This window comes from Lygodium microphyllum, chromosome 21, assembly GCF_053477565.2.
Source record: "Lygodium microphyllum isolate KBCC chromosome 21, Lygodium_microphyllum_v1.1.10, whole genome shotgun sequence".
Lineage (NCBI taxonomy): Eukaryota > Viridiplantae > Streptophyta > Polypodiopsida > Schizaeales > Lygodiaceae > Lygodium > Lygodium microphyllum.
In genome coordinates this window covers 136170613-136194301 of record NC_141155.1, presented here as the reverse complement: position 1 = coordinate 136194301, position 23689 = coordinate 136170613, and the positions used below count along the sequence as shown (strand labels likewise).

At 41.7% G+C, this 23689-nt stretch overlaps 1 protein-coding gene across 2 annotated transcripts in view; it reads left to right on the top strand.

Annotated features, from left to right (window-relative positions):
- The window catches only part of LOC148018613 (UNC-50 family protein), a 59833-nt gene that overhangs the window by 19540 nt on the left and 16604 nt on the right, over nt 1–23689 (top strand). Inside the window, exons 2-6 of one of the 2 annotated variants that reach the window (XM_087661633.1) lie at nt 5060–5127; nt 6282–6307; nt 6406–6496; nt 6595–6690; nt 17577–17648. In XM_087661633.1, the coding sequence (XP_087517759.1) occupies nt 5060–5127; nt 6282–6307; nt 6406–6496; nt 6595–6690; nt 17577–17648 (353 nt within the window). The remainder of the gene's footprint in view (nt 1–5059; nt 5128–6281; nt 6308–6405; nt 6497–6594; nt 6691–17576; nt 17649–23689) is intronic. The other variant, XM_087661634.1, reaches the window with a different exon arrangement.

Genomic DNA, 23689 nt, shown 5'->3' with positions numbered 1-23689 from the left:
AAAGATAGGTCAACAAGCTTACTCTATCTATCTCAGCAGGTGTAAATCTCCAAGGTTTTGCAGCGTTTCAATATGGAGAGGGGGAAAACATTTGGGTTTCATTGCCTCCATATGTGAAACTTAGTGCAGAGGACAGCCCTACATTTGACGATGAGAAGGTTGAAATGGCCAAGATACCATATGCTTCAGCTGTTGGCAGTTTGATATATGCTATGGTTGCTACATGTCCTGACATTGCCTTTGTAGTGGGAGTGGTTAGCAGATACATGGCAACCCCTGGCAAGAAGCATTGGGATGCAGTGAAAGGTATAATGAGGTACCTCAAAGGCACAAATAAGTCAGGAAGTCCACTTCTGGGTATGTGTTTAGTTTCAGAGGAGCAGTCTCTTGGATCTCCAGGTTACAAAAGTGTGTTGCATTGTCTACTATAGAGGCAAAGTATGTGGCTGCCACTGAGGCATGCAAGGAGGCTTTATGGCTTTGACGTTTGGTGGGAGAGCTTGGCACCATAGAGTTACCTGTTCTCCATTGTGATAGTCAGAGTGCTATTATGCTAGCACGGAATCCTGTCTTTCATGCAAATACAAAGCACATACAGGTGAAGTACCACTTCATTAGAGATTTACTTGACAGCAAGAGTATTGAGCTTGTCAAAGTGCATACAGATGATAATCTTGCAGATGTTATCACGAAGGGACTTCCAACAGAGCGGCTTGCTCATTGCCGACACATGATGGAAGTTGGATAGATATATGTATTTCAGCTTTGTACATACCTAGATTTAGCTGATTCTTTTCTCCTCTTAAGGCACATTGCCTTTAGGTGGGAGGTTGTTGGGAATAAAGGCCCTCGTGCCTTTAAATGTGCTCGGGTGTGAACACACCCTTAGCACTTGTACTTACACATATATATATCTATCTAAAAACCTAAAGGTACACACTCGTCATTGTACCTAAAAACGTGCTCACTCTCTACTCTGCTCTCTTTGTCACTCTCTTTGTCTCTTGCTGTGTGTAATGACTGACTGTCTCGATCTTCGTGCCTCCCGTCACTATAGGGCGGTGCCCAAAACTTTGGCTAGGCCAATTAATTTTCATGCTGTTGAATTAAAAATGGTCTGGAAATTCAGTTGCGGACTGCTGTTTGCATGGGCTAGCTTGGTCAGGGGCTGGACTTGCTGTTGCTTGACTCCCACTTTTGCCTGAAATGCTGCTGTTCACAGTTTTCTGCCTTTGGGACCGAATTTGGCAACAATTAGGCTTTTCATGAATGCTCTGAGATGTGTACATGTAGATCTCAGTTATCTATGAAGGATTGCTGCGGAAAACATTTAATTGACAGCAGATTGAATGTCATTTTGTGGTCTACAGCAGTGGTGAATTCATGCAATTGTAGAAGATTCAATCTGGCTCTCTATGCTCTCAAATCAAGGGGCAAATTGAGGATTAAGGTTGCTGATTATTGTGGACAGCAAGTTATTGCAGATTTGTTGGAGATTGTGCCTGCATTTGCTGGATTGGAGGAGATTTTAGTTCAAGAAACTTGGATGAATTTCGAGTTCTTGATGTGGTCTCCAGATTTTTCAGAGCTTCAGCCTTTTCTTTGTTGTATTCGTCTTCTTTAGGACTGAAAAGGAAGACCACAAGGGGCACCAGGGTTTGGGGCCAATTGGTGTTAGATTGTCCCGTTTTGTCTTTTTTTTTTTGGAAAAGTGCTGAATTTATTTATTATGTGAAATCTACTTAGTTGTTATTACTTGTAAATTAGGGATTTGCCACCCCTTCTTTGCAAGGAAGACTGGTTTCACAATGTCTACTAATAGCCATACCCGTGACATCAAAATGTGACGACAATTGATGCATGGTGTATTGTAGCAGGGATAAACAAAGAAAAAGAAACAAAAAGGGAATGCCATCTTATGTACAATAGCATGTGACTCTCTTGTAGTATTTACTGAGGTTGATGATAGTGAGAAATCATTGCTTGTATTGTGACGACAATTGATGCATGGTGTATTGTAGCAGGGATAAACAAAGAAAAAGAAACAAAAAGGGAATGCCATCTTATGTACAATAGCATGTGACTCTCTTGTAGTATTTACTGAGGTTGATGATAGTGAGAAATCATTGCTTGTATCCTTAGGTAGTCTTGAAAAGAAATGAATGTAATGCTATATCAGGATTAGAAAAGGTGAAAAGGACCTGTGATACTAATCATTACATGACATATTTGATGAAATACATGTGTTGTAGAGTGCTAAGAAAAACATGAAGGAAAGAGTATGTTAAGCTATTCAGAATTAGCCTACAATATTATCTCAAATAAGGGCTAATTTCTCTCGGCTCTTGTACAATCCCAAAACATTCTCTAGATAAAACTTATGTAAATACAAAACTTGAGAGCTTTTGGTAGGACAAATGGCTCAAAAGGTTCTCTAAAAGGATCCATCATCCATGTCTGACCACTCTCTTCTTACCTAATCACTCCTTGTAACCCTTGCATTTGCTGCTACCATTCATCACCCCTACCAATCAGCCTGCTCCACCCTGGTTTCAACCCCCAAACAATGCCACCCTTGCCTGTACAACGTCTTTGTCAGTTGGTGACCTGATTTGTGGCTGCTAATCTCACTCTCTGTGTTAAGGTACTGAAAATTGCCTTTCAAATTATCATATTGTTCTAGGTCTTAAAACAGCCCAAAAATGCACTTTAGATAGCCTTCTACTGCTACGTTTTCCGTCTGATTTGCTGCATACAAACACTTTGTAGCCAGGCAACCTGTTTTGGATCCCTTTGCAGTTGTTGTAAGTCCCAACTCTGCTCATGTCATCAAAATGTGAGTATTCTCCAAAAAGAGCAGGTCTTTTTCAGCCTTTAGCAGGTTGTCTTCAGCGTTCTGCAAGCTGTTCCTCAAGAATGCAGCTTACAGGAGGCCTCCCTCATTAAAAATGCAAGTTGTCACAGCCTTCCCAGCAATCATTGCATCCATCCAGCAGTTCACCTTCATCCAACAGGGTAGCTAGCATCGAAAAGCAGATTTTGAGCAGACAGGAGGTCATTTTCATAATTGACATGTTGGTTTTGCCTTCGCAAGGCTGTTGAAGTCAAAGAAGTGAGCAGAGTGCCATCCCCTCCAAGAGGCAATCACCATAAAAATGTGGCATCTTTCGTTGCCTTTTCTTTTTGCAAGTTTTTTGAAGGATATACATGCAAATAGGTATGAATGGCAAGAGTGAGTGGAATGTCAATAGGATAGAGACTGTGAGGACCACAAAAATGCGGAACTTGATTGTGAAAATCAGTGTTACAACCACCAAGATCAAGATGATAGATGGGAAAACTGTCACAATCATGAAGATTGAGAGAATCTTTGCGCACAATAGTTGCATAGGATACTCTTTAGAAGAGTTTCTAGCATGTGAGGATGCACTAGGATTTGCAAAGAAAACAGTGTGTATGAACACGATTGACACATAGTGAAGTCAAACAAGAACACAAATGAAAAAGATGAAGATGAGGAATGAATGTTGGAATAAATGAATGGTAAGTGAAGGAAGACACTCTTGAGTGTGCTCAAGGAGCATAGGTTGTCCAATGCCGTATGAGAGTGCACAATGGAAGTAGGAATATGGAGATACGCAAAAGAACATAAATGGAATGCAAAAGAAGAGAAGGAACATTGATCTGGAAACATTTTAACAAGGCTGAACACAATCAGCCCCTACATGCTGCAGAGGTGTTAGTGAGGGTGCTGGACTGATGGCAGAAGATTTGATTGAGGAAGATGAATGAGAATGATGATGGCTGGAATGATGGATGAAATGGAGAAGACACTCTAATCTCCACCTAATGTGCCCGAAATGAAGAATGACACACGAGATGAATTGACTTACTGAGACAGTGACAAAGTTCCCAAAGTCCTTGTTTGACCCAAACTGAGGCCCACAAGCAAGAGATGCACATAGAAGAAGACAATGAATAACATGTCAGGGAATCTGTTATACTTAATGATTCCAATGGAGGATATATTCGTCGGGCTGTTTTTTTGGCATTTGGCATGAAATTGCTTGGTGCACTAAACAGAGTTCCTATTGGACGTTTCCAACCTAATTCTGTGTCACAGTTGTGGCATGAATTTCATTGTGAGAAGGGGATTTATAATTCAGCATACAACCCTTGCCAAGTTATAGGTGTGGTTAGTGATCTGTATGTGGAAGCAACCTCTTCTAAAGACAAGTCACTTCAGCTAGGGCAAGGTCTCATTTGTCTTTGTTTCTTGCATGCTCTAGTGCTTTCAAAGCTCCCAATGTGTCCTCTTCTGTTTTCTTGTAATTAGTTTTTGTCATTTAATCCTGCCCCATGGTTTTGAATCCTAAATTTTAGGTATCCACTCTACCTAAGTACAAGGATGGGGAAGATGATTAAAAAGCAGCTTTGGGAAAGAATTTGCTATTTAAGGAGTGCCCTTTTCTGGAGATGTCTAGATGAGTTTTTGTAGTTGGCAAATCTACAGGAGTAAGAAAAGCTGAATTAGCTGAATGCTTTGGATATACAAAGTCGGTGGAGATTGGTGTGGCTAACTTAGAATGGAGGGTCCTTCTGAACCTTTTGGTGAATATGATCAAGCAGTTTCCATTAATGCTTTTGCATTGAGCTAGACATTTGGCTTTCTAGATATCTAGACAAGAAGCAATGGTAGGGCATTTAAGGATCCAGACATGACAGGTTCTACTTTTCAAAGGTAAAGTCAGACTGCCAAACTGAAGAAATTTTGAAACTGATACTTCCATGCACTAGGAGTTTATATCTGCTGGTTTCTGGTTCCAATCTGTAAAAGTACAGATCTAAATGCTGCGAGTCTCAAACGTTGTAGTGCTTGCAAAAGCTCATACTCTACTTATATGTGTGCATCGTAGATTAGCATAAACAAGGATGTTTGCTTGTTGAATTTGAGAAAGACACATTCAATAAAGCAGTGGAGCAGTCACTAGAACAATTATATGTGGATCTGACTATTTACAAAAAAGTTGTGTGAAATTGTTGTTGGACTTGTATGCAGTGGCGACAAATGGATATTGAGTACACCTTTTGGCAAATGCTGCATTTGTGCACTTCTCCAAAAGTTGTGTAAGTTGACTTGACTTTAAATTTTTGTCCTTGGATGTTTTGCTTATGACTAAGAGGTTTCTTTAGTTGATTTTCACCCTTTGATTTTGGTCTACCTTTAATACTATAATTCTGTAAATTCTTGCTCTGGCAGAACCTAATAAAAGCTTTTGCTCCATTGTCTTGAATGGGTTCTGGGACAGCCCTTATGCATAGCTTTTGTATAGGTGTATGGTGTATTTTATATGTTTGCAAACATCTGAAAAAAAGAGGTATGATAAGAAATAACTTACATGACCTAGAAAAAGAATTTGGCATAGCTGACAATTTGACCAAGAAGTGCAAAATCCTCCTCTACTCTTGAGAGAGGCTAGGAAATCAAAGAATGAATGAAATAACTTTCTTTATTCATATGGCCAAAGTTGCATTAAGGTTAAGAGGTTCTGCAATTTCTCGTTTTGTGTAGGCAGCAGACGGTCAGTGAGAATTTGGACAACAAAATCCTTAAAGTAAATGTTAATTTAGAAGCTGATTCGTCTTTCTTAAGGCTGGAATGTCTTGAGCTTGGGACTTGTAAGGGTGGGAACCATGTAATGTCATCGTTAAGGTCTGCCTGAATCATTTGAGTGCATTTTCACGATTTGAATGACTCATTAAGCTGTTGGGACACCCAAATGGTGAAAATGCCTTCTGCACGTATGGCACATTAAAGGCAATAGTCATTGGAGGAAGACAAAGTGAGTGGGGAAGGAGGGCTGACCGACTGGTATGGAGGAGAGAGGAGAGGGAAGAAAGCAATGGCTGCTTATGGCACTGGGCAGGAGGAAGGGAAGGTGGAAAACAGGCAGTGAAACATTATTGTGAGAGTTGGGAGATGGAGGATAGTAGGTAAGGGAAGTGGGGGGTGCAAGAGGGGAGGAAGTGTCACAGGTAAGGGAGCAGATGCTGGCAGGATGAGGGAGATTTGAACTTTCCATAACTTTTTACCAGCAGAACAACTTTCTCTAATTTATAGTTGTTGGTACAATAGCTTTTACATGTACTGTGCTAGGTTTAAAACGTATCATGTGGGCTTGGCATTTTTATGACATAGGGCTAAGACCTTGGATTTCTGATAATTACTAACATAGTTTTTTATGCTGGCAATTTTATTGTCGTTGCTGTTGTACTTGCAGTTATCAGCATACAAAGTATCATAAGCGTAAGTAGCACAATGACATCTTAACCTGATTGAACTTGAAATAGTTGAACCTTGGATCAAAAAAGAGTTTGTTTTGTACCGTTATATTGGGAATGCAGAGACAAAAAATCAATGGGCCAGAGATGATCCTGCCTTTGTCGTCATCTGCAGTCTATTGCTGGTGGTAGCTGCTTCAGCTTACTGTGCTGCGTGAGTTTCATCTTTTTCCCATCACTAAATTTTGGATGCCAAGGAGCCTGCTTGTGGTTATTCCTTACCTGTCAACTGTTCATGTTTTTGTCCTACAGGTACGGTCAAAGCATTGCTCATACCTGTTTCACAGTACTTTCAGTACTCTTTTTCCACTTTTTGCTGAGTGGCTTCATTTTAGCCACAGTCTGCTGGTAAGATTTTATTGCTTCCTATTAATATGGATGAAAGGTGTATGTTCTTTGTTGATCGGTGCATGCATACTTCTGAATTGATTTGGTTTGGTATCAGTACATGTGCAATGTATGACAACATAACCCTCTAGTGGCTGAAGTAGTCTTCAGGCAACAAGTCGTAGGACAACACTCTTAAGAGAGAATATTTGAAAAGAATGTGAAAGGGGCAGATTTTTAACTTCTTATTTTTGTAAAACATTGAGAGTGTTTTTTGGCTTCTGGTAATAACAAAATTTGCTCTGGATGAACTATCTAACAATAATTTTACGAAGCATGTGAAAGAATCCATGATTTGAGGGAAACATTGAAAAAGTAAAGTCAAAATGCAAGGATAAATGAGGTAAAACTCATTGGCCAGTCTATTTCTTTGAGAAAAGGTATGCTAGAGGACAGAAAGAAAGAGATTGAACATGGAGAGAAGAGAGAGAGAGAAAAAGACAAAGAACATTGAAGATTGAAAAGTATGAGTGCTGAATGCTGAAGGCAAGTATATACAACAGGCTGTTGAAGTATTACCAGCCAGGCTCTCTCTCACTTGCAAGAAAACTGAAGAGACTGTAACCGGTGGGTAGGGCTGCCTAAATTGGCAAGAAATAACATACACATAAAGACCAGATCAGTCAGCTAAATCTGGACAACTGCTGCCAAATATGGCCGATTGCACTAAAATGAATAAAATAATGAAGGAAATGCAGCGAAGACCTGTATGCCACATGGCACTAACTGTCCACCATGTTTGGCCTGCCAAAGACCCTGCCCAACAGTTGGTGACTACATAAATTGATGCCTAACTTGCTCTAGAATAAAATGCAACTACATAAACTGCTTGGAACATGGTCTGTGTTTAGGATTAATCAAGGAGGGTGGGATAGGGTCTAAATGTGTAGGTGATTATTTTCCACTCCTTGAGGCATTCAATGAAGGAGCCCATCGCCACAAGAAGAAGGTTTGTGCGTTTAAGCAACTAGGGAGGGTGCTATAGTGTGTAGGATGGGGATTCCGGAGGTGCATAGTGTGCGGGCAGTATTCTGGGCAACAAAGCATTAGGCTGCAAAGTGGTATACCTCTAAGTGTCTAGTGATGGCCTAAAACCTACATGTATATCAAAGACAACATGAGCTAAGACAGGATAACTTATGGTAGGTCTAAAATAGGGGTCTAGATTGAATGCAGAGGAATCAAAATATGAAGTGAAAATGGAGGGAAGGGTGGGAAATGTGACAGTGAGTGTGAAGCACCAAACTCAAATGAAATAGAGGATGAAGCTTTACCTTGTGGAACATCTTTGATCATAGAGTGTTCTTCAAGTTCATATTGGTATTGAGTTGGGTCTCCTAGGTGACTCACAGTTGGTCTCTGCATGATCGAAGGAGCAGCATAGACGTAATTAGACACACAAAAATGGATTGCATGAACTTGTGACTAGATTTGATTGTGAAGAATTTGAACTTTTGAATAATTCCAGAGTGGATGGTCTTTCCTTAGTTGAGAGGTGATCAGTCTCGTTAGCGGAGTACTCCCAATTGAGATACCTTTTGAAGGAATATGAGACAAAGAAGAGCTGGATCTTGATGAATGAGCTTTAAAAGAAAGGTTAGTAGATGAAGCATTATCCTCCAAATCAAGATCATAGTGCCTTAATGGAGCCTCCATTGAAGGGGTAACTTAAGAGAACATCATCCTGAGATGGAGTGTTTTGAGCCATTGTGAATCAACATGTGAAGTATAGTGTAATCAAGAATAGACCAAGCAATCCATCTTAGCCTTAGGCAAGTTTTCAGAAGAGTATTGGCTTTGATACGATGCGGAGATATGCTAGGGTTTGTGAAAGAAAACATTGAGTGTATGACCACGATTGAAACACAAAGAACTGAAACACAACACGAAACAGAGAAGAAAGAGAACTTTGAAGTGTATGCATGAATGCTGCGAATGAAGGAAAGAGTGTACAAGATGCTCAAAGGCAGAGCTGCCCAAAAGCTGATGACTCTCATGGGAGCGGATTGAGGGAGTAGTTGGAGAGTGATGTCCACTTGAGACGGATCCCAAGTGCTGTAACCACTAGTTGGAGCTGAGACAATGCTGAAAGTGGAAGGGCAGAAGGCTGGAAACCAAAACATAGTAGTCTCTGGGGATGGAACTAGTCAATGCAGCAATGGAAGTACCAGAATATGATGGCAGCTGATCACTTTACAACAATTTGGAGCTAGGCAACAGCTCTAAGAGGAGGATCTGATGCAGGGTGACCTGAATAGCTACAAAACACAGGCCGAAATAGGTGTTTGATGATGCCAGTGAGCTGGGGCAGAAAACACAGATTGTAGGGCACCTCCAGGATGAAGGCAACAGCTGGTAGATGACCTCAGTAGCAGTTAGTGATGGATCAACAATTGGGGCAAAATGCAGGCTGTGAAGACCTCTAGGATGTAGGCGAGAGCTGAGGATAGCCATTGGAGGAGCTAGAGGAGGTGCCTGATGGATGGAGGGTGCTAGCTGATGGAGGAATTGGGGTAATGTGCAAAACAAGGGATGGAGGCAAGTGGCTGGGCAGCCTTCTATTTATAGATGTGGATCCTCCCAAAGTTTGGGTGTTTTCCTTATGAGACACAAAACTTTGGTAATCTTTGAGTCTTGGGGCTGTTTTAATGAGCTAATGAAGATTTGATGTGCAATGCATCTTTTTTAGCTTAATAATGTGGTGTGATAGACTTGTCATTTAGAGGGTGGTGTATCTATCATTGATCTGTAATATTAGAGTCGGGCTCTTTTGGGCACACAGTTGGAACTATACTTGTATGGTTGGTTGAGTCATGCTATCAAAATTTGTGATATCATATACAGATGATATGCACCAATTGGGACTTCAGCATAAGCACTTTGGGAGAAAGGTTTTCAATTGAAAGATGCCATGGCTTTTTTGTTGCATAACTCATTGAGGCAAACTTTAGGGTCACATATCATTCAATCATCCTTTCATAGTGGTACATGGCTGATGCATGGAAATGCATAACTCATTGAGGCAAACTTTAGGGTCACATATCATTCAATCATCCTTTCATAGTGGTACATGCTTGATGCATGGAAATGTATGAATCAAACTATGCTGGGGCATTGGGAGAGGGGGGGGGGGGGAATGGAGAGAGCTTACAACTTCTACACCTCTACCATGCTCCACTTTTCTTTGAGAGCTTGTAGAGCTTTCACAAAGCAAGACCCCTGAAATACTAGGAGGAAACTGACAGGCAGAATATCGTCTGGGATGAGAAGGCCAGGGGATCAGATTGGCTGCATGTAGCTGAGCTTACTCACACACAATGGGTGGCCCTGCCTGCTCTATCAAAGTTCGGAGAGATACTTATGGGCTTGCATAGGATGGTGCCTAGATGGGTGTTGCAAGGATTTTGGTGTGCTGTAGACAGGAATTAAATGATGCTATTCCAATTGAGTGATTGGTGCTATCTTGTGCTGAGACCTAAAAGCTTGTGGAGGGCATTGCTCTACTTGATGGAAGCGCCTCTTCAGGTGGCTAGTTTGCTCTTTGAGTTTTATATAGGCACTTTTATTCACAGTACAGGAGAATGGTGCTTTGTTCACAGTACAGGAGAATGGCTAGTTTGCTCTTTGAGTTTTATATAGGCACTTTGTTCACAGTACAGGACAATGGCGTGTGATAGCCTTCCTAGTCGGAGAAGTATGAAGGGTGGTAGGGCCAAGAGGAAAGTTGTGGTGGCTAGACCCTCATATGGCATGAACTTCATGACTGGCAGTGGACAAAATGAATGGAATTCAAGGAAGTGGCATTTGCCAGTCTCCTTAGGCTTAGAGGTTTCAGTGAGTTCCTTCTCCTACTCAGCTAGGGCAGGTAAACATTTGAATGTAGGGTGATGATCAGTTGCAGCAGCCAAGGATCAAGGTGGTATGATCGAGAGGAAAGTCTTGGTGGCTGGGCCCTCATATGACGTGAACTTCATTAGAGCTAGTGGACAAAATGAATTGGGATTTAGGGAAGTGGTGGGTGCCAGCCTCCTTAGTCTCAGGAATTTCAGTGAGTTCCTTCTACTCATCTAGGGAAAGTATACATTTTAATGTAGGATGATGATAAGTAGACATTGGGTGGAGTATAACATCACAATTTTTTAAAGGAAGCATTATGATTGGAGCATGACTTGCCACAAAATTTTGTTGGTTAATAAGGCACTGCTGTAGTTTTCATAGGCTAAATGAACATGCAATGCAGCTCAAAGTGCTTACAAAATGGAGGTGACTTCTGTTGGGTGTAAAGTCCCTTCGTCTCTGTGTAAATAATCATACAGGTGTGAACACATCCTTATTGTACCCTAACATATAAATACATTCTTTTATTCTTTGTGTACCATCATGATTTGGTACACCTATCTTTGCATTCACTCTCTCTAAGCTCTGCAGCTCGCGCCTCGATCTCGCACTCCATTGCACACTTTCTCCCCTTCAAACTGGTATCAGAGTACAAAGTGCACGCTTCCTGAGATCAAAGGTAGCTCGCGAACAGCGTGAGGCCGAAGAAGGTTAGTCGAGCACTAGTCAGGGTGAATGGCAGTTGTTGAGTGTGTGACCGTTGGGCGACAGCTCATAGGCGACAATCGGGGGACGAGTTGGCAGGGCCAGCGTGACCAGTGTGGACCAGCGGGCAGCAGCAGGCATGACGGCAGTGGACTTCATGTCCAATAGACGACTGGACTTTGTGTCCAACGCGACGACTTGGTGACAACGACCAAGCGCCAAAAGGGGCACACAACTAGATGAAAACGCCAGGCGGGCAGCGACCAGGTGTGGGCCGGACGCCAGCGGGCAGTGATCTGCGCATGCAACGACGACCAGGCGGTTGCGTCAGACGGGCAGTGCGCAAATTTGTGCAGATTTAGGCTTAGAAAATTGGGGTTTTTAAGATTGAGTGCTGTTCATGCATAATTGAGGCATTTGCATCAGAAATTGCAGACATTCTGCGCGTTTGAATTGGGGATTTTGCCAAATTTAGTGAAATTTTACTCATTTGAGTGAAATTTCTCAACATTGGACCCATAAAATTTGGGGCTTTTGCTGTATTGGTGAAATTCTATTCAGCTGAGTCAGATTGGCTGACATTCGTGCACACTTGGACCTGGAAATTTTGGGGCTTTTGCAAATTTATTTGAAATTTTGCTAAACTTGCCCATTTTATGCTCTTAGGAATATGTATTAATGCAATTGGGGCAGATTTAATAGTGAAATTTGGGGGCTTTTGCTGAAATCTGTGGATTTTGGCAAAGTTGATGCGTGAAATGCACTTTGGGAATGTTGCTGAAGCAATCTTGTTGCCATAAGCAGAGTGATTTGAGCATTTTTATCTCCCGCTTGTGCGATTTCGGAGAAATTGCAGAGATTTCTTGGTGTTTTGTGTATCAAAAGTTGATACGAGCACATATGTCTGCAATGCACATGTTGGACAGCTCCCATTGAGTTGATGTATTGCTGATTATTCATGTTGCAGCAGTCTTAGCGATCATTTGCAGATCTCGGATTGTTACACACGTATTTTTGGTGATATTGCTGAAGTGGGAGTTACTTGGCAGTGATGTATGCATTTAATGTATGCTGAAATTTCAGTTATACTATTGAAAGTCATTCGTTCTACTGCTGTACATGTACTTGGACTGAATCTTGCTATTATTTGCTGAAAATTTGGGCTGAAATTAGCTGAATATTCAGCTCATTTTTGTTATCATAAATTGCAGCATTGAATTTCTGGTGTATTGCTGAAAAATGGCTGCAAATGCTTCTAGCAGCAGTGACACTAAATCCCTCTTTGAAATCAAGAGGTTTGATGGCACTGGCTTTGACTTGTGGAAGGATAGGATGCAAGGCATTTTATTTCTCAAGGACTATGAAGATACTCTCTTGGAGACTAAGCCTGCCGCTATGCTGTATGGAAAAGCTTAAGGACACTTATGAAAATAAAACCCCTGTGAACCAAGTGCATCTTATGCGTAAACTTGTGAACATGGAGTTGGATGAGTCTAAGCCAACATCTGAGCATTTGAGTGCTTTCAGAGGGGTTTTGAGTCAGTTGCAGGACTCTCGTATGACGGCTTCGATGATAAATTGAAAGCTATTTTCTTATTGATGACTTTACCTGATAGTTGGGAATCTTTGGTTGTGTCACTTAGCAACAAGCTCGCTTTGACTTTTGATGGTGTTAGAGGTTCAATCCTTAATGAAGAAATCAAAAGAAAGTCTAGTGGTGAAAGCAGTGGCTCAACTTACCATGTAAGAGGAAAGTCTGAAAAGAGGGGTAATGCAGCCAGTAAATGCAAAAGCAAAATCAAAAGCAAGGGCAAATAGTAGGATGTCACATGCTATCAGTGTGGGCGTAAAGGACATAAAAAGCTTGATTGCTGGTACTTCAAGAAAGAGTAAGAAAGAAAGAAACAACAGGGTAAGAAAAAGAAGGACGATAAGAAAGATGATGACAGCTCTTCCTTAAAAGAAGTTGCAAAGGCAAATGTTGCATCTAGTGTGGTCATTGAAAAGCTTCCTGGCATTGAAGAGATACTTATTGTAGCCTCATGTAATGATGCAAATATTATGGCAGTAGCAGGTGATATGCACATCACCAAAAAGGAGGTAATTGATGCCTTACTTTCAACTCATGATGGACTGTCACAATCATGGATAGTGGACAGCGGTGCCTCTTTTCATGTTACCCCCTCTTTGGAGTCATTTTTTGAATACACTGCAGGTTGCCTAGGTAAGGTTTGCTTGGTTAATAACTATGCATGTGAGATAGAGGGTGTTGGCACCATTCACTTGGCCGTTGAAAATGGCAAAGAGTTGATTTTGTAGAATGTCAATTTTGTATGTGGCATAAAGAAAAGTCTACTATCAGTTGGGCAGCTTGATGCTAAAGGGTATTTTACTACCTTTGGTGGTGGATCTTGGAAGGTCCATAACGGCTCTATGTTGATTGTTAAACGTAGAAAAAGTGGGACTTTATATTACTTACATTGTAAAGCATTACTTGGCAAGTTCTTGGCTGCGGTTGAAGTCCATTCACAGATGGAGCTTTGGCACAAAAGACTTGGTCATATACCCTTGAAGGTTCTCTCCTCTTTAGGGAGATTTGATGTAAAAGGCTCTAGTCTCGAATTTTGTAATGATTGCTTAGATGGAAAACAAGTGAAGTCTCCTTATTACTTTGGTGTCGTTAAGAAGTCTAATGCTCGACTTAGTACACTCTGATGTGTGTACTATGCCTGTTAATTCGTATGGGGGTGCATGCTACTTTGTTACTTTCATTGATGGTTTCAGTAGAAAGTCATGGGTGCATGTACTTAAGAGCAAAAAGGAAGTGTTGGATGCTTTTAAAAAGTTTCATGCTTTTGTTACCACACAGAAAGGGCTTAAGTTGAAAGCCATAAGAATAGATAATGGGGATGAGTATGTCTCAAATGAATTCAACAAGTTTTGTGAGATGCATGGCATTAAGAGGGAGTTGACAGCCCCTTATAATCCTAAATCAAATGGCGTGGTTGAAAGATTTAATCGTACACTTTGTGAGAGAGTCAGATGCATGCCGTCCAAAGCTAATCTCCCGCAACAGTTTTGGGGAGAGGCTCTTAAAACTGCAGTTCATGTATGCAATCGCTCTCCCAATTGTGCATTGGAAAATGGCATTCTTGAAGAGGTTTGGTTTGGCAAACCTACTTCATATGACTATTTGTGTGTCTTCGGTTGTGATGCCTTTGTGCATGTACTTGTAGAATAGAGGACCAAACTAGACATGAAATCCATCAAGGGCATCTTCATGGGATATGGAGATGAGGGAGAGATGGGTTGTAGAGTTTGGCTTCCTCAGGGTAGAAAGATAGTACGTAGTCGAGATGTAGTATTTAATGAGGCAAAGTTGTTGAAAAATGCTACACATGGTGATCTTGACAAAAAGAAGGTTAAATTTCAGCATGAATAGCTAGCCATTCAACAGCCATTAGCTGAAAGTTCTGTCCCTTTTGATGCTGAAAATGAACAGCAACCTATTGTGCTACAGCCAGAAGATCATGGTCAGCAAATAGATGCACTCGATGAAGTAGGACAGCAAGAAGAACATGCTGAAAACAGATTACAGTAGTAAGAAAATGCTGAAAATCAGCCACCTGGTAATGGTGTGCACATTCCTCAGGATGTAGGCCCACTGACTGATAATACAGATCATTGGGTAAGAAGGTCTACACGTGTTAGAAGGCAGCCACAGAGGTTTCAGCTATCTTTGGATTGCATTTTGTTGACTGACGAGGGTGAGCCTTTGACATTCAAAGAGGCACAGTCATGTGAAAACAAGAGAAAGTGGAAGCTTGCTATGCAAGAAGAGATGAAGTCTCTATATGCAAATAACACATGGGAGCTTGTACCTTTGCCCAAAGACAGGAAAACTATTTCTAATAAATGGGTTTACAAAGTGAAATGTATTGATGGGAAGCCCAAGTACAAGGCACAGTTGGTTGCTAAGGGCTATACATAGAAGGAAGGCATAGACTTCCAAGAGGTCTTTTCACCAGTGGTGAAAATGATTACGCTTCGTGTTTTGTTTGCTCTCATTGCATTCTTGAATTTAGAGTTGGATTAGATGGATGTGAAGACTGCTTTTCTTCATGGTGACTTGGATGAAGAGCTGTACATGAAGCAGCCAGAAGGATTTGTTATTTTAGGAAAAGAACATTTGGTTTGTAAGCTGAAACGCAGCTTATATGGGTTGAAACAAGCCCCTAGACAATGGTACAAAAAATTTGATACCTTTATACTCAGCCATGGATTTAAACGCAGTCATGCAGATCATTGCTTATACACTAAAAAGGCTGATGATGGAAGCTTTATTGTGCTGGTTTTATATGTGGATGACATGCTGATTGTAGGACAGTATAAGAGTTCTTTAAATGCTCTTAAAAGGCAGCTGAGTTCAGCTTTCTCTATGAAAGATTTGGGGGCAGCTGAACACATTTTGGGCATGTGCATTAAAAGAGACAGAGGGCAGCGTTTGTTGTTTCTCTCACAGGACAAGTACATCGGCAAAGTACTTGACAGGTTTAATATAGCTGATGCTAAGCTTCTTGGTGTGCCTTTACGGCCACATACAAAGCTTAGCAAAGCTGATTGCCCTAAGGATGATGCAGCTACTAGTGCCATGAAGGGTATACCTTATGCATCAGCTTGTGGATCTTTGATGTATGCCACCGTTGCAACTCGCCTTGACATTGCTCATGCAGTGGGAGTTGTTAGTAGATTCATGTCTAACCTTGGCAAGCCACATTGGGAAGTAGTGAAATGTATCTTTAGATACTTGGAAGGTACACAAGAAAAATGTATATGCTATGGAAAGTATACACTAGAGTTGTAGGGATTTTGTGATTCAGACATGGCAGGAGATCTTGACATTAGGAAATCTACCAGTAGGTATGTTTTTACTTTGGTTGGTGGGGCTATCTCTTGGTGTTCAAGATTGCAAAAAATTGTGGCACTGAGTACTACAGAAGCTGAATATATTTCAGCTACAGAAGCTTCTAAGGAAGCTATTTGGCTTGGCAGTTTGGTCAAGGATTTTGGTCTTTCTTCACGTACTCCAGTGCTTGGTTGTGATAGCCAAAGTGCAGTATGTTTGGCTAAGAATGCCATGTTCCATGCACCTACCAAACACAGATGTTCGGTACCACTTTATTCGACAGGTCTTGGATGATGCTCTTGTCACACTGACTAAGGTCAAAATCCAAGATGACCTTGCAGATGATCTCTCTAAGTGCCTTGCTAAGGCTCAGCATGAGCATTGCATTCGTTTAGTGGGAGTTGGTTAGCTTAAAGGTATCACTTCCGGCCTTTAAGTGGGAGGTTGTTGGGTGTAAAGTCCCTTCGTCTCCCTGTAAATAGTGTTACGGGTGTGAACACACCCGTATTGTACCCTAACGTATAAATACATCCTTTTATTCTTTGTGTACCATCACGATCTGGTACACCTATCTCTGCATTCACTCTCTCTAACTCTCAACTCTGCAGCTCGCGCCTCGATCTTGCATTCCTTTGCGCACTCTTTCCCCTTCAACTTCTCAATGAGGAGGGTAGGGAGATGTCCACATCATTTGACAACCATCAACTTTCTTTATTTGATCATTGGACACTATTCGTCCTTCATCCAAAATCATGATCTAGTATGAGGGGAAGGATGCCTGTACTGGACTGCTTAGGTTTTTGCTTGGGGTAATAAGGGCTAGAGGATCTGACCCAATAGGGCCCCTAGAGGAATAGCTAGGCAGAGTGAAGCTGTAGATGTTATTATGGCAAGTTTGGGTGTAATCACACATTGCAGACTAATCTATTTTTGCATGACTCAAATAATGTAAATTAACTTCAAAGTTTCTTCGATATGGAATGATGAACATGGATGCGCATATTGGACACTGGTATCAGGCATAGATGTCTAGGTTATGGCTCACTGGGAGTCGTCAGAATGCTTCAAGATTGGGTGGTGATCATTCCTGTCCCTCTTAGTTTTGCTGGACTTATGTGGATCAAGTTGGAGTGTCCTTTGTTGTGTAAATACAGGCTGGCTATATGGATCAAATGCTTCTATATATGTAAAAATAGTATTGTTGGAAATTACAGAAGAAAAAGATATTGTGAACTTCTTTGAGATCTCCCTGTCAGTGCATCACAAGAAAATGAATTATCTTGTTCAAAACTAAATGGCAGATTAGCTAGGATAAAATAGATCTCCTTGAATTGTCTGGTAAACAAGTAATAAATATATCATGCTTTTCTGATAAGTGTAGTTCTGTACTTTCGTGCAGGCTTTTGTCCAACAATTACCTCAGAGAAGAGGCGGCAACAAATAGTTATGTTGTCGAGCAGCGTGTGGAATGGTATGCTGTGTGTTGAAGCTTTTTGTCCTCTTGTTTGCTCCTTAGGTTTCTAGTCATTGTTGAATCTTGGAATTCTATTCATGTCAAGAACTGCAGTTTAACTTCCCACATCCTCTTTTGTTGTGTGTAATTGTTTCATGGTTGAGGTCACTTTTAAAGCTCTGTGAGATATTTTGATGAAATCAGAATTTATGTGCCCAATCAATGTGCACTGACACATCTTGTAAATCACAGAGGTAGATCCTAGTTACCTTGGGTTGTCTTAAGCATTAAGAGTGGTTGGGAAAGAAAAAAGGTTTGTATTGTGGTGCATATCCTGTGACTCCATTTTAGTAAACAATTCTGGCCTTTTTAAAATTAAAAGATGCAGTCAGTCTAGAAATGTGGACACTTGTCCATGCCACATGGGATAAGTTTGAAGAGTTCACAATCTCCTAGAAGTAGTATTTTAATAAGGGGCTCTTTCAAGATAGCTTGATCTGTTCCTTGAATGCATGTTAATAAAGACTTAAAATTTAAAGAACTCATTGATCATCCTCAAAAAGCACTTCGTCCCAATAGAGAAAGCAAAACTTGAGGTCTAATGTTAAGTGTTGACATCTCCAACCTAATCAGAGTAAGTCCATCCTATAAGAGTGTTTGTGTCTTTGCACATGATTCTGTAGGATTGGGTCCCTTGTAAGTATTGCAAAATAGAGAGAGTGGCTCTTCAATGAGCTTGTAGAGGAGTTGTCATTAAAGAAGAAAACAAAGCTACCATGTAATAAAGGTTTGGCCGTGTATGGATAAGCTAGATAAGAGTCAACTAGGCATCTATAGTGGGTAGCATGTGGAAGGGGATCTCCGGTTGTAGTAAGTCTGGACTCAAGAGTCCATGGGGCATGAAGTAGCCTTGTAGGAAGCCACACCAAACAACAACAAAGGCTCAAAGATGTACTTTCATTGTGAGATAAACATACCCTAAGGAAGTTGAGAAATATCTGGGCCAAGGAAGAAATGGAGGATACCCAAATTTAGCATGCCAAACTCTTGGCGAAGTATCTCCCCAAGTATGTTCCATCTCGTACATATGATTGTCCGTTAGAATGATCTCATCCTCATCAAACACAACATCTCCTCTCACCACCACTTTGCCTTTATTGGGACCGTAGAGCTTATAACCTTTGATTGTATGACTTTAACTAACGTAGTTATGCTGCTTGGACTTTGCATTGAGTTTTTGCTTGTGTTTCTTATTGACATATACTTAGGCATCACATCTAAATATGCAGAATTGTGGAACATAAGGCTTCTTAACAAAGAAGGCCTAATAGGGAGTCGTATCATGCAAGGTTACGATAAGTGACATGTGGCTGATATGAACTGCAATAGAAACTACTTTAGCCCAAAGGGTGTGCGAAATCCCTCAATGCTTAAGTATCGGATGGGTCATCTCCAACATGGTCCAATTCTGTCACTCCACAATGCTATTCTCAGATGGTGTATTTGTGTGACAAAACTCAATCTTGATCCCATGCAGCCTATAAAACTTGTCAAATGCCTTTGAGGTATATTTGTCTCCAAGATTGGCTCAAACACCTTGAACCCAATTTGTTTCTCCATAAAAACCTTCCACTCATAAAAGCCACATGTATCTAGAGAAGGCATCAATCGAGAGCATTAGGTACTTGGTTTTCCCTAAGGATGCTATCCTCATAGGGCCTCCCAAGTCGGTGTGAACTAACTCTAAGGATATAGATGCCTAGTAGCAAACTTTGGAAAAGGCGTGCTATGTTGTTTGCTCCTCAAACAACTAGGGTAGAGGGATGGAAAAGCCAAAGTGCAAGCATTTATTTTTGTCTATGCATGCCATTTAATACTTGTTTGTTAATTCATTTTGCATCCTTTAGCCGATCAGCCAAAATGTGCTGCCTTAGTTTTCATATTTTTTTTCGCTCATTAAACAGCCTCGGAAAGGCATTTTTGCTTTTTGTACGATGCACGAGACTTTTTTTGGCTTCAACAAGCTCTATAAAAGGGACTTAGTGTGCATACTATCATTAATTCAACATCATTCATCCTTGATTATCCCTTATGCCGAGTCCATCCAGCCATTCCTCCATAGTTATCACCACCTTTGTTCTTTCCTGCCAATTGTTGCCATGCACTGTTGCCATCTGCAAAAGTGGCCGACTAGTTGTGAGAGTTGCACCTACCCTTGCTGCCAGCCATCCATGCCTTCTCCATAGACTGCTGCCTTCTATAACTAGCCTCCAAAGATAGCCTTATTGCATTTCGGTTGCCAGCTCAGACACCTTCATTTATTACTATCATCATCATTACCAGTACTGTTTGACAGCTACATTTTTATCATGATCAGTTGCCACTCTTGGATTTTCAACTCTTGGTGCTCTAGGCCGTAGTTGACATCATCCACACCCATTTGGAGGTTGTTTGTATTGACATCCTTCTGTGAAGATATGCTAGGGTTTGTACTGAGAAAACATAGCATGTATGACCAAGATTGAAACACAAAGACTCAGATAGAAACAAGCAAAACTCAAACCCCAAATACAAAACGTAAATCCAAAACTCAAAACTCAAACATAGAGACAAACATAGAGAATGCTATAAATGAATGTAAGAGTGTACAGAATGCCCAAGGGCAGAGCAATGAGCTGTCGGAGAGTGATGTCCATCGGACACGGATCCCAAGTGCTATGACCACTAGGTGGAGTGACAAAGTGAGAGTAACACCAAATATTGATCACCAGAGTGTGAGGAGATTGAGGCGATTGCAGAGGATGATGTCTCATGATGTAGGCGAAGCAACAAAACGCAATAGTAGAAGGCCACAGTAGAACGCTGTAGTAAAACGCCTCAATAGAGAAGCAGATGAGATGATGGCAGCAGTCACCAAGGTTGAACACCACATGGTGGGAGACTGATAGCTGAGATCTGCGCACAAGGTTGAGAAACTTGCACGGAAGAGATAAGGCTGAATGGTGGGTAGCTTGTCTATTTATAGATGTTGAAGAGTGTCTCAAAAAGTAGGGTTTTGATGGACCATTGTAACTCTCTCAAACCACGCACCAAATACGCACTTTTCATTAATTAAGCATGTTTTGAGACTGTTTAAAAATGCTAATTAGTTGTAAAGTGTGTTTTACTTCAACACCTCCTCTTAGGCCCAAAATTAAGCCTAAAAGGAAAGACTTGCAATATTCACCTCAAGGCGTCCCATCCCAAAGCAACGAGGGCATTAGACAAAGTGTGCACATCGGTTGTCTAGTGGCCTACCAAGGCTATAGAGGTGATGGCTATCTTACCAAGGGAGTCCAAGTAGTCACCCCAAAGAGAACAGGGCATCAAAAAAAGGGTGCTCATTGGCTGCCTAGTGGCCTACCAAGCTCTGTAAAGACGGATGGAACCACATTGAACTTTTGTGTTGGTGGTGGAAAGTTAATTTTAGGGGTGGCAGCCAATTAAGTAACAGTGAATCAGAAAACGGAAGTAGGGATGGTACACCCAACACATCACAAAACAATACAAGCTTACCCAACCACTCGAGAATGTTGATGACGAGGAAGAGGGTGATGAAGTACCATGGGAAGAAGAATGGTGGTGTAATTCGCTGATGGAAACAACTTAGGATCCGTCTAGTGGTGCTTTGCACAATGGGATGATGCACAATATGCTACATGTTGAAGAATGCTCATGCAGCAAGTGTCACTTGGACAGTGTCCTTCATAGGAAAATTGTTCACTTGCCCAAGCACCCTAGTTCAAAGATGATGGAATCATGCAATGCATAGGGGAAGGTACAACAGGGGGAAGGCCGATATCGAAGACAAGTGCAGAAGCATGTAGAATACCAAGAAGGGTAGGAATCTCCTCTTAACCTAGATATCGATGTTGAAGAAGGAAGAGGAGCCTAAGGATATTGGTCTTCATATGGTGCTGAGAACCATGTGGATGAAGACGATGAAGCATCCCTATTGGAAGAGCAAGGATAGAAGTCATTGCCATGATAGCATCAAGAGAAATGCTGTACGATTCGCCGTAGGAGGGGAAGCCTCCGTGTTGGTAGAAGAGTAAAACTCCAAGTAGATGGTATTGGGAATAAAGGGTCACCGTGCCTTTTATTGTGTTCGGGTGTGAATGCACCCTTACACTTTGTACTTTATATATATATTCAAAACCTAAAATGTGTTACACTAGTCTTTGTACCGAACATCAAGTGTCATGCTCTCACTCTCTCACTCTCTACTGCTCTCAATTCTTCGCATCTGCACTCTTAGCTCAGCTCACGATAGACTCATTGTCTACAAACTTGTACCAGAGCACATAGGTTATGCGCGTTTCCCAAAGCTCGTGACACGCGAGCAGGAACTTCAGGAATCAGCTGTCAGTGTGTGATACGTGCAAAAGAGGCAGGCGGACTAGACAGGCATCAGCCATCAGTGTTCGGCGCGTGCAAACGAGACGACAGACAAGACGAGCGGCAGGTTGCAAATGTTGCAGGCGACCAGGCTGCAGGCGATCAGGTTGTAGGCGACACGTTGCACGCTGCAGATGACCAGGCCCAGATGACACGGATGACAAGGCTGCAGATGTGACAGGCAGACTCGCGACGACCAGACGACGGCTCACATGGTAGGCGGTGACCTGTTGGACAGGTCACGTTGGTCACCGACCTGACCTGTTAGTTACCATTCTTTTTTTTTTCCTTAACTTCTGCAGTCATTTTACTGGGCGTTCACACGCCAAGGGACAAAGTCAAAATTTGCCCAAGAAAATTGGGGCTTTTCCCGGATCTGGGAATTTTAATGCAAAAGTGGACAATCTAACTCAGAAATTGCAAAATCAATGCACAATTGCCCATGAAATTTTGGAGTTTTTTTCACATTTCAGTGAAATTTCTTCAATTTCATTGAAATTTGTGCACACCGGACCTGAAAAATTTGGGGCTTTAGTAGAATTTGATCAATTTGTGCAAGAATTGCTTGCTATATGCATTTGGGTACTTGAATTGATGCAATTTGAATAGATTATCTTCTTAAAATTTGGGGCTTTTGACCCAAATTGTCAAATTTGTGCTTCGGAATGCCTTTGGAGCAGAAATTCCAGTTAAATTTTGGGGATTTCACATGTAACTAGTGGCCTGGTCTCTAATTGTGTCAGAAATTGCTTGAGGAGTGCAGCAAACAACCCTTTTTATTACTGAAAATTCATTTGCAGATCTGAAAATTTCTGCAATCTTGGGATTTTCATTGCTGGTGGGTACTCTTGTGCATTGTGGTCACTTGTGTCATATTTGGACTTGCCTTTGGTGACTAGTTTGTCAAATTGGGGCTGCAAATTATGGCTGGAAACAGTGACAGTCGTAATCTTTTGCACATTAAGAAGCTTGAGGGTGCCCATAATTTTGCCTTTTGGCAAAAACAATGGTACAATGTCTTGGTGCAGAAAAAACATGTAAAGCCCATTGAAACAAAGGGAATCAAACCAGTAGACATGGAACAAGACAAGTTGGATGACTTGGACGAACGTCCTTGTGACATTGGTCGGCTCTTTGGCACAGTTTTTCTTGCTTCCTTCGCGGATGCAGTGACAGCTGCAGGAGTCCCAAAGATACGAGTGGCCGTGAAAGACACAAAAAGCATATCAAAGTTCCTGGGGATTGAGGCTGGAAGTCACTCCTTTAGGCAGCAGGTCATTGTGACTGGGCAAGCAGGACAGTGTCTGCGCTGCTACGACTTTGGGCATCAAGTATCAGATTATATGCGTTTCGGGGCCAAGGCAGCTCCATTGACAGGCTCACAGGTGGACACTGATGGCTTCACACGGGTCTAGAGATGATAGAGAGGGAGACGGCTGGGGGGGCCCACAGACAGTCCCTCAGACCCAGCCTCGACAGCGGGGGCAGGAGGGCGAGCGACGCCCCCTCCGTAGAGAACTCTGCAGCCCCCCTTGCCCACCCCACCCAATAGGACCGCAGTTCTCCACATCCATCACCTGCACCATAGACTACCTCACCTGAGATCCCACAGCCTCCACACC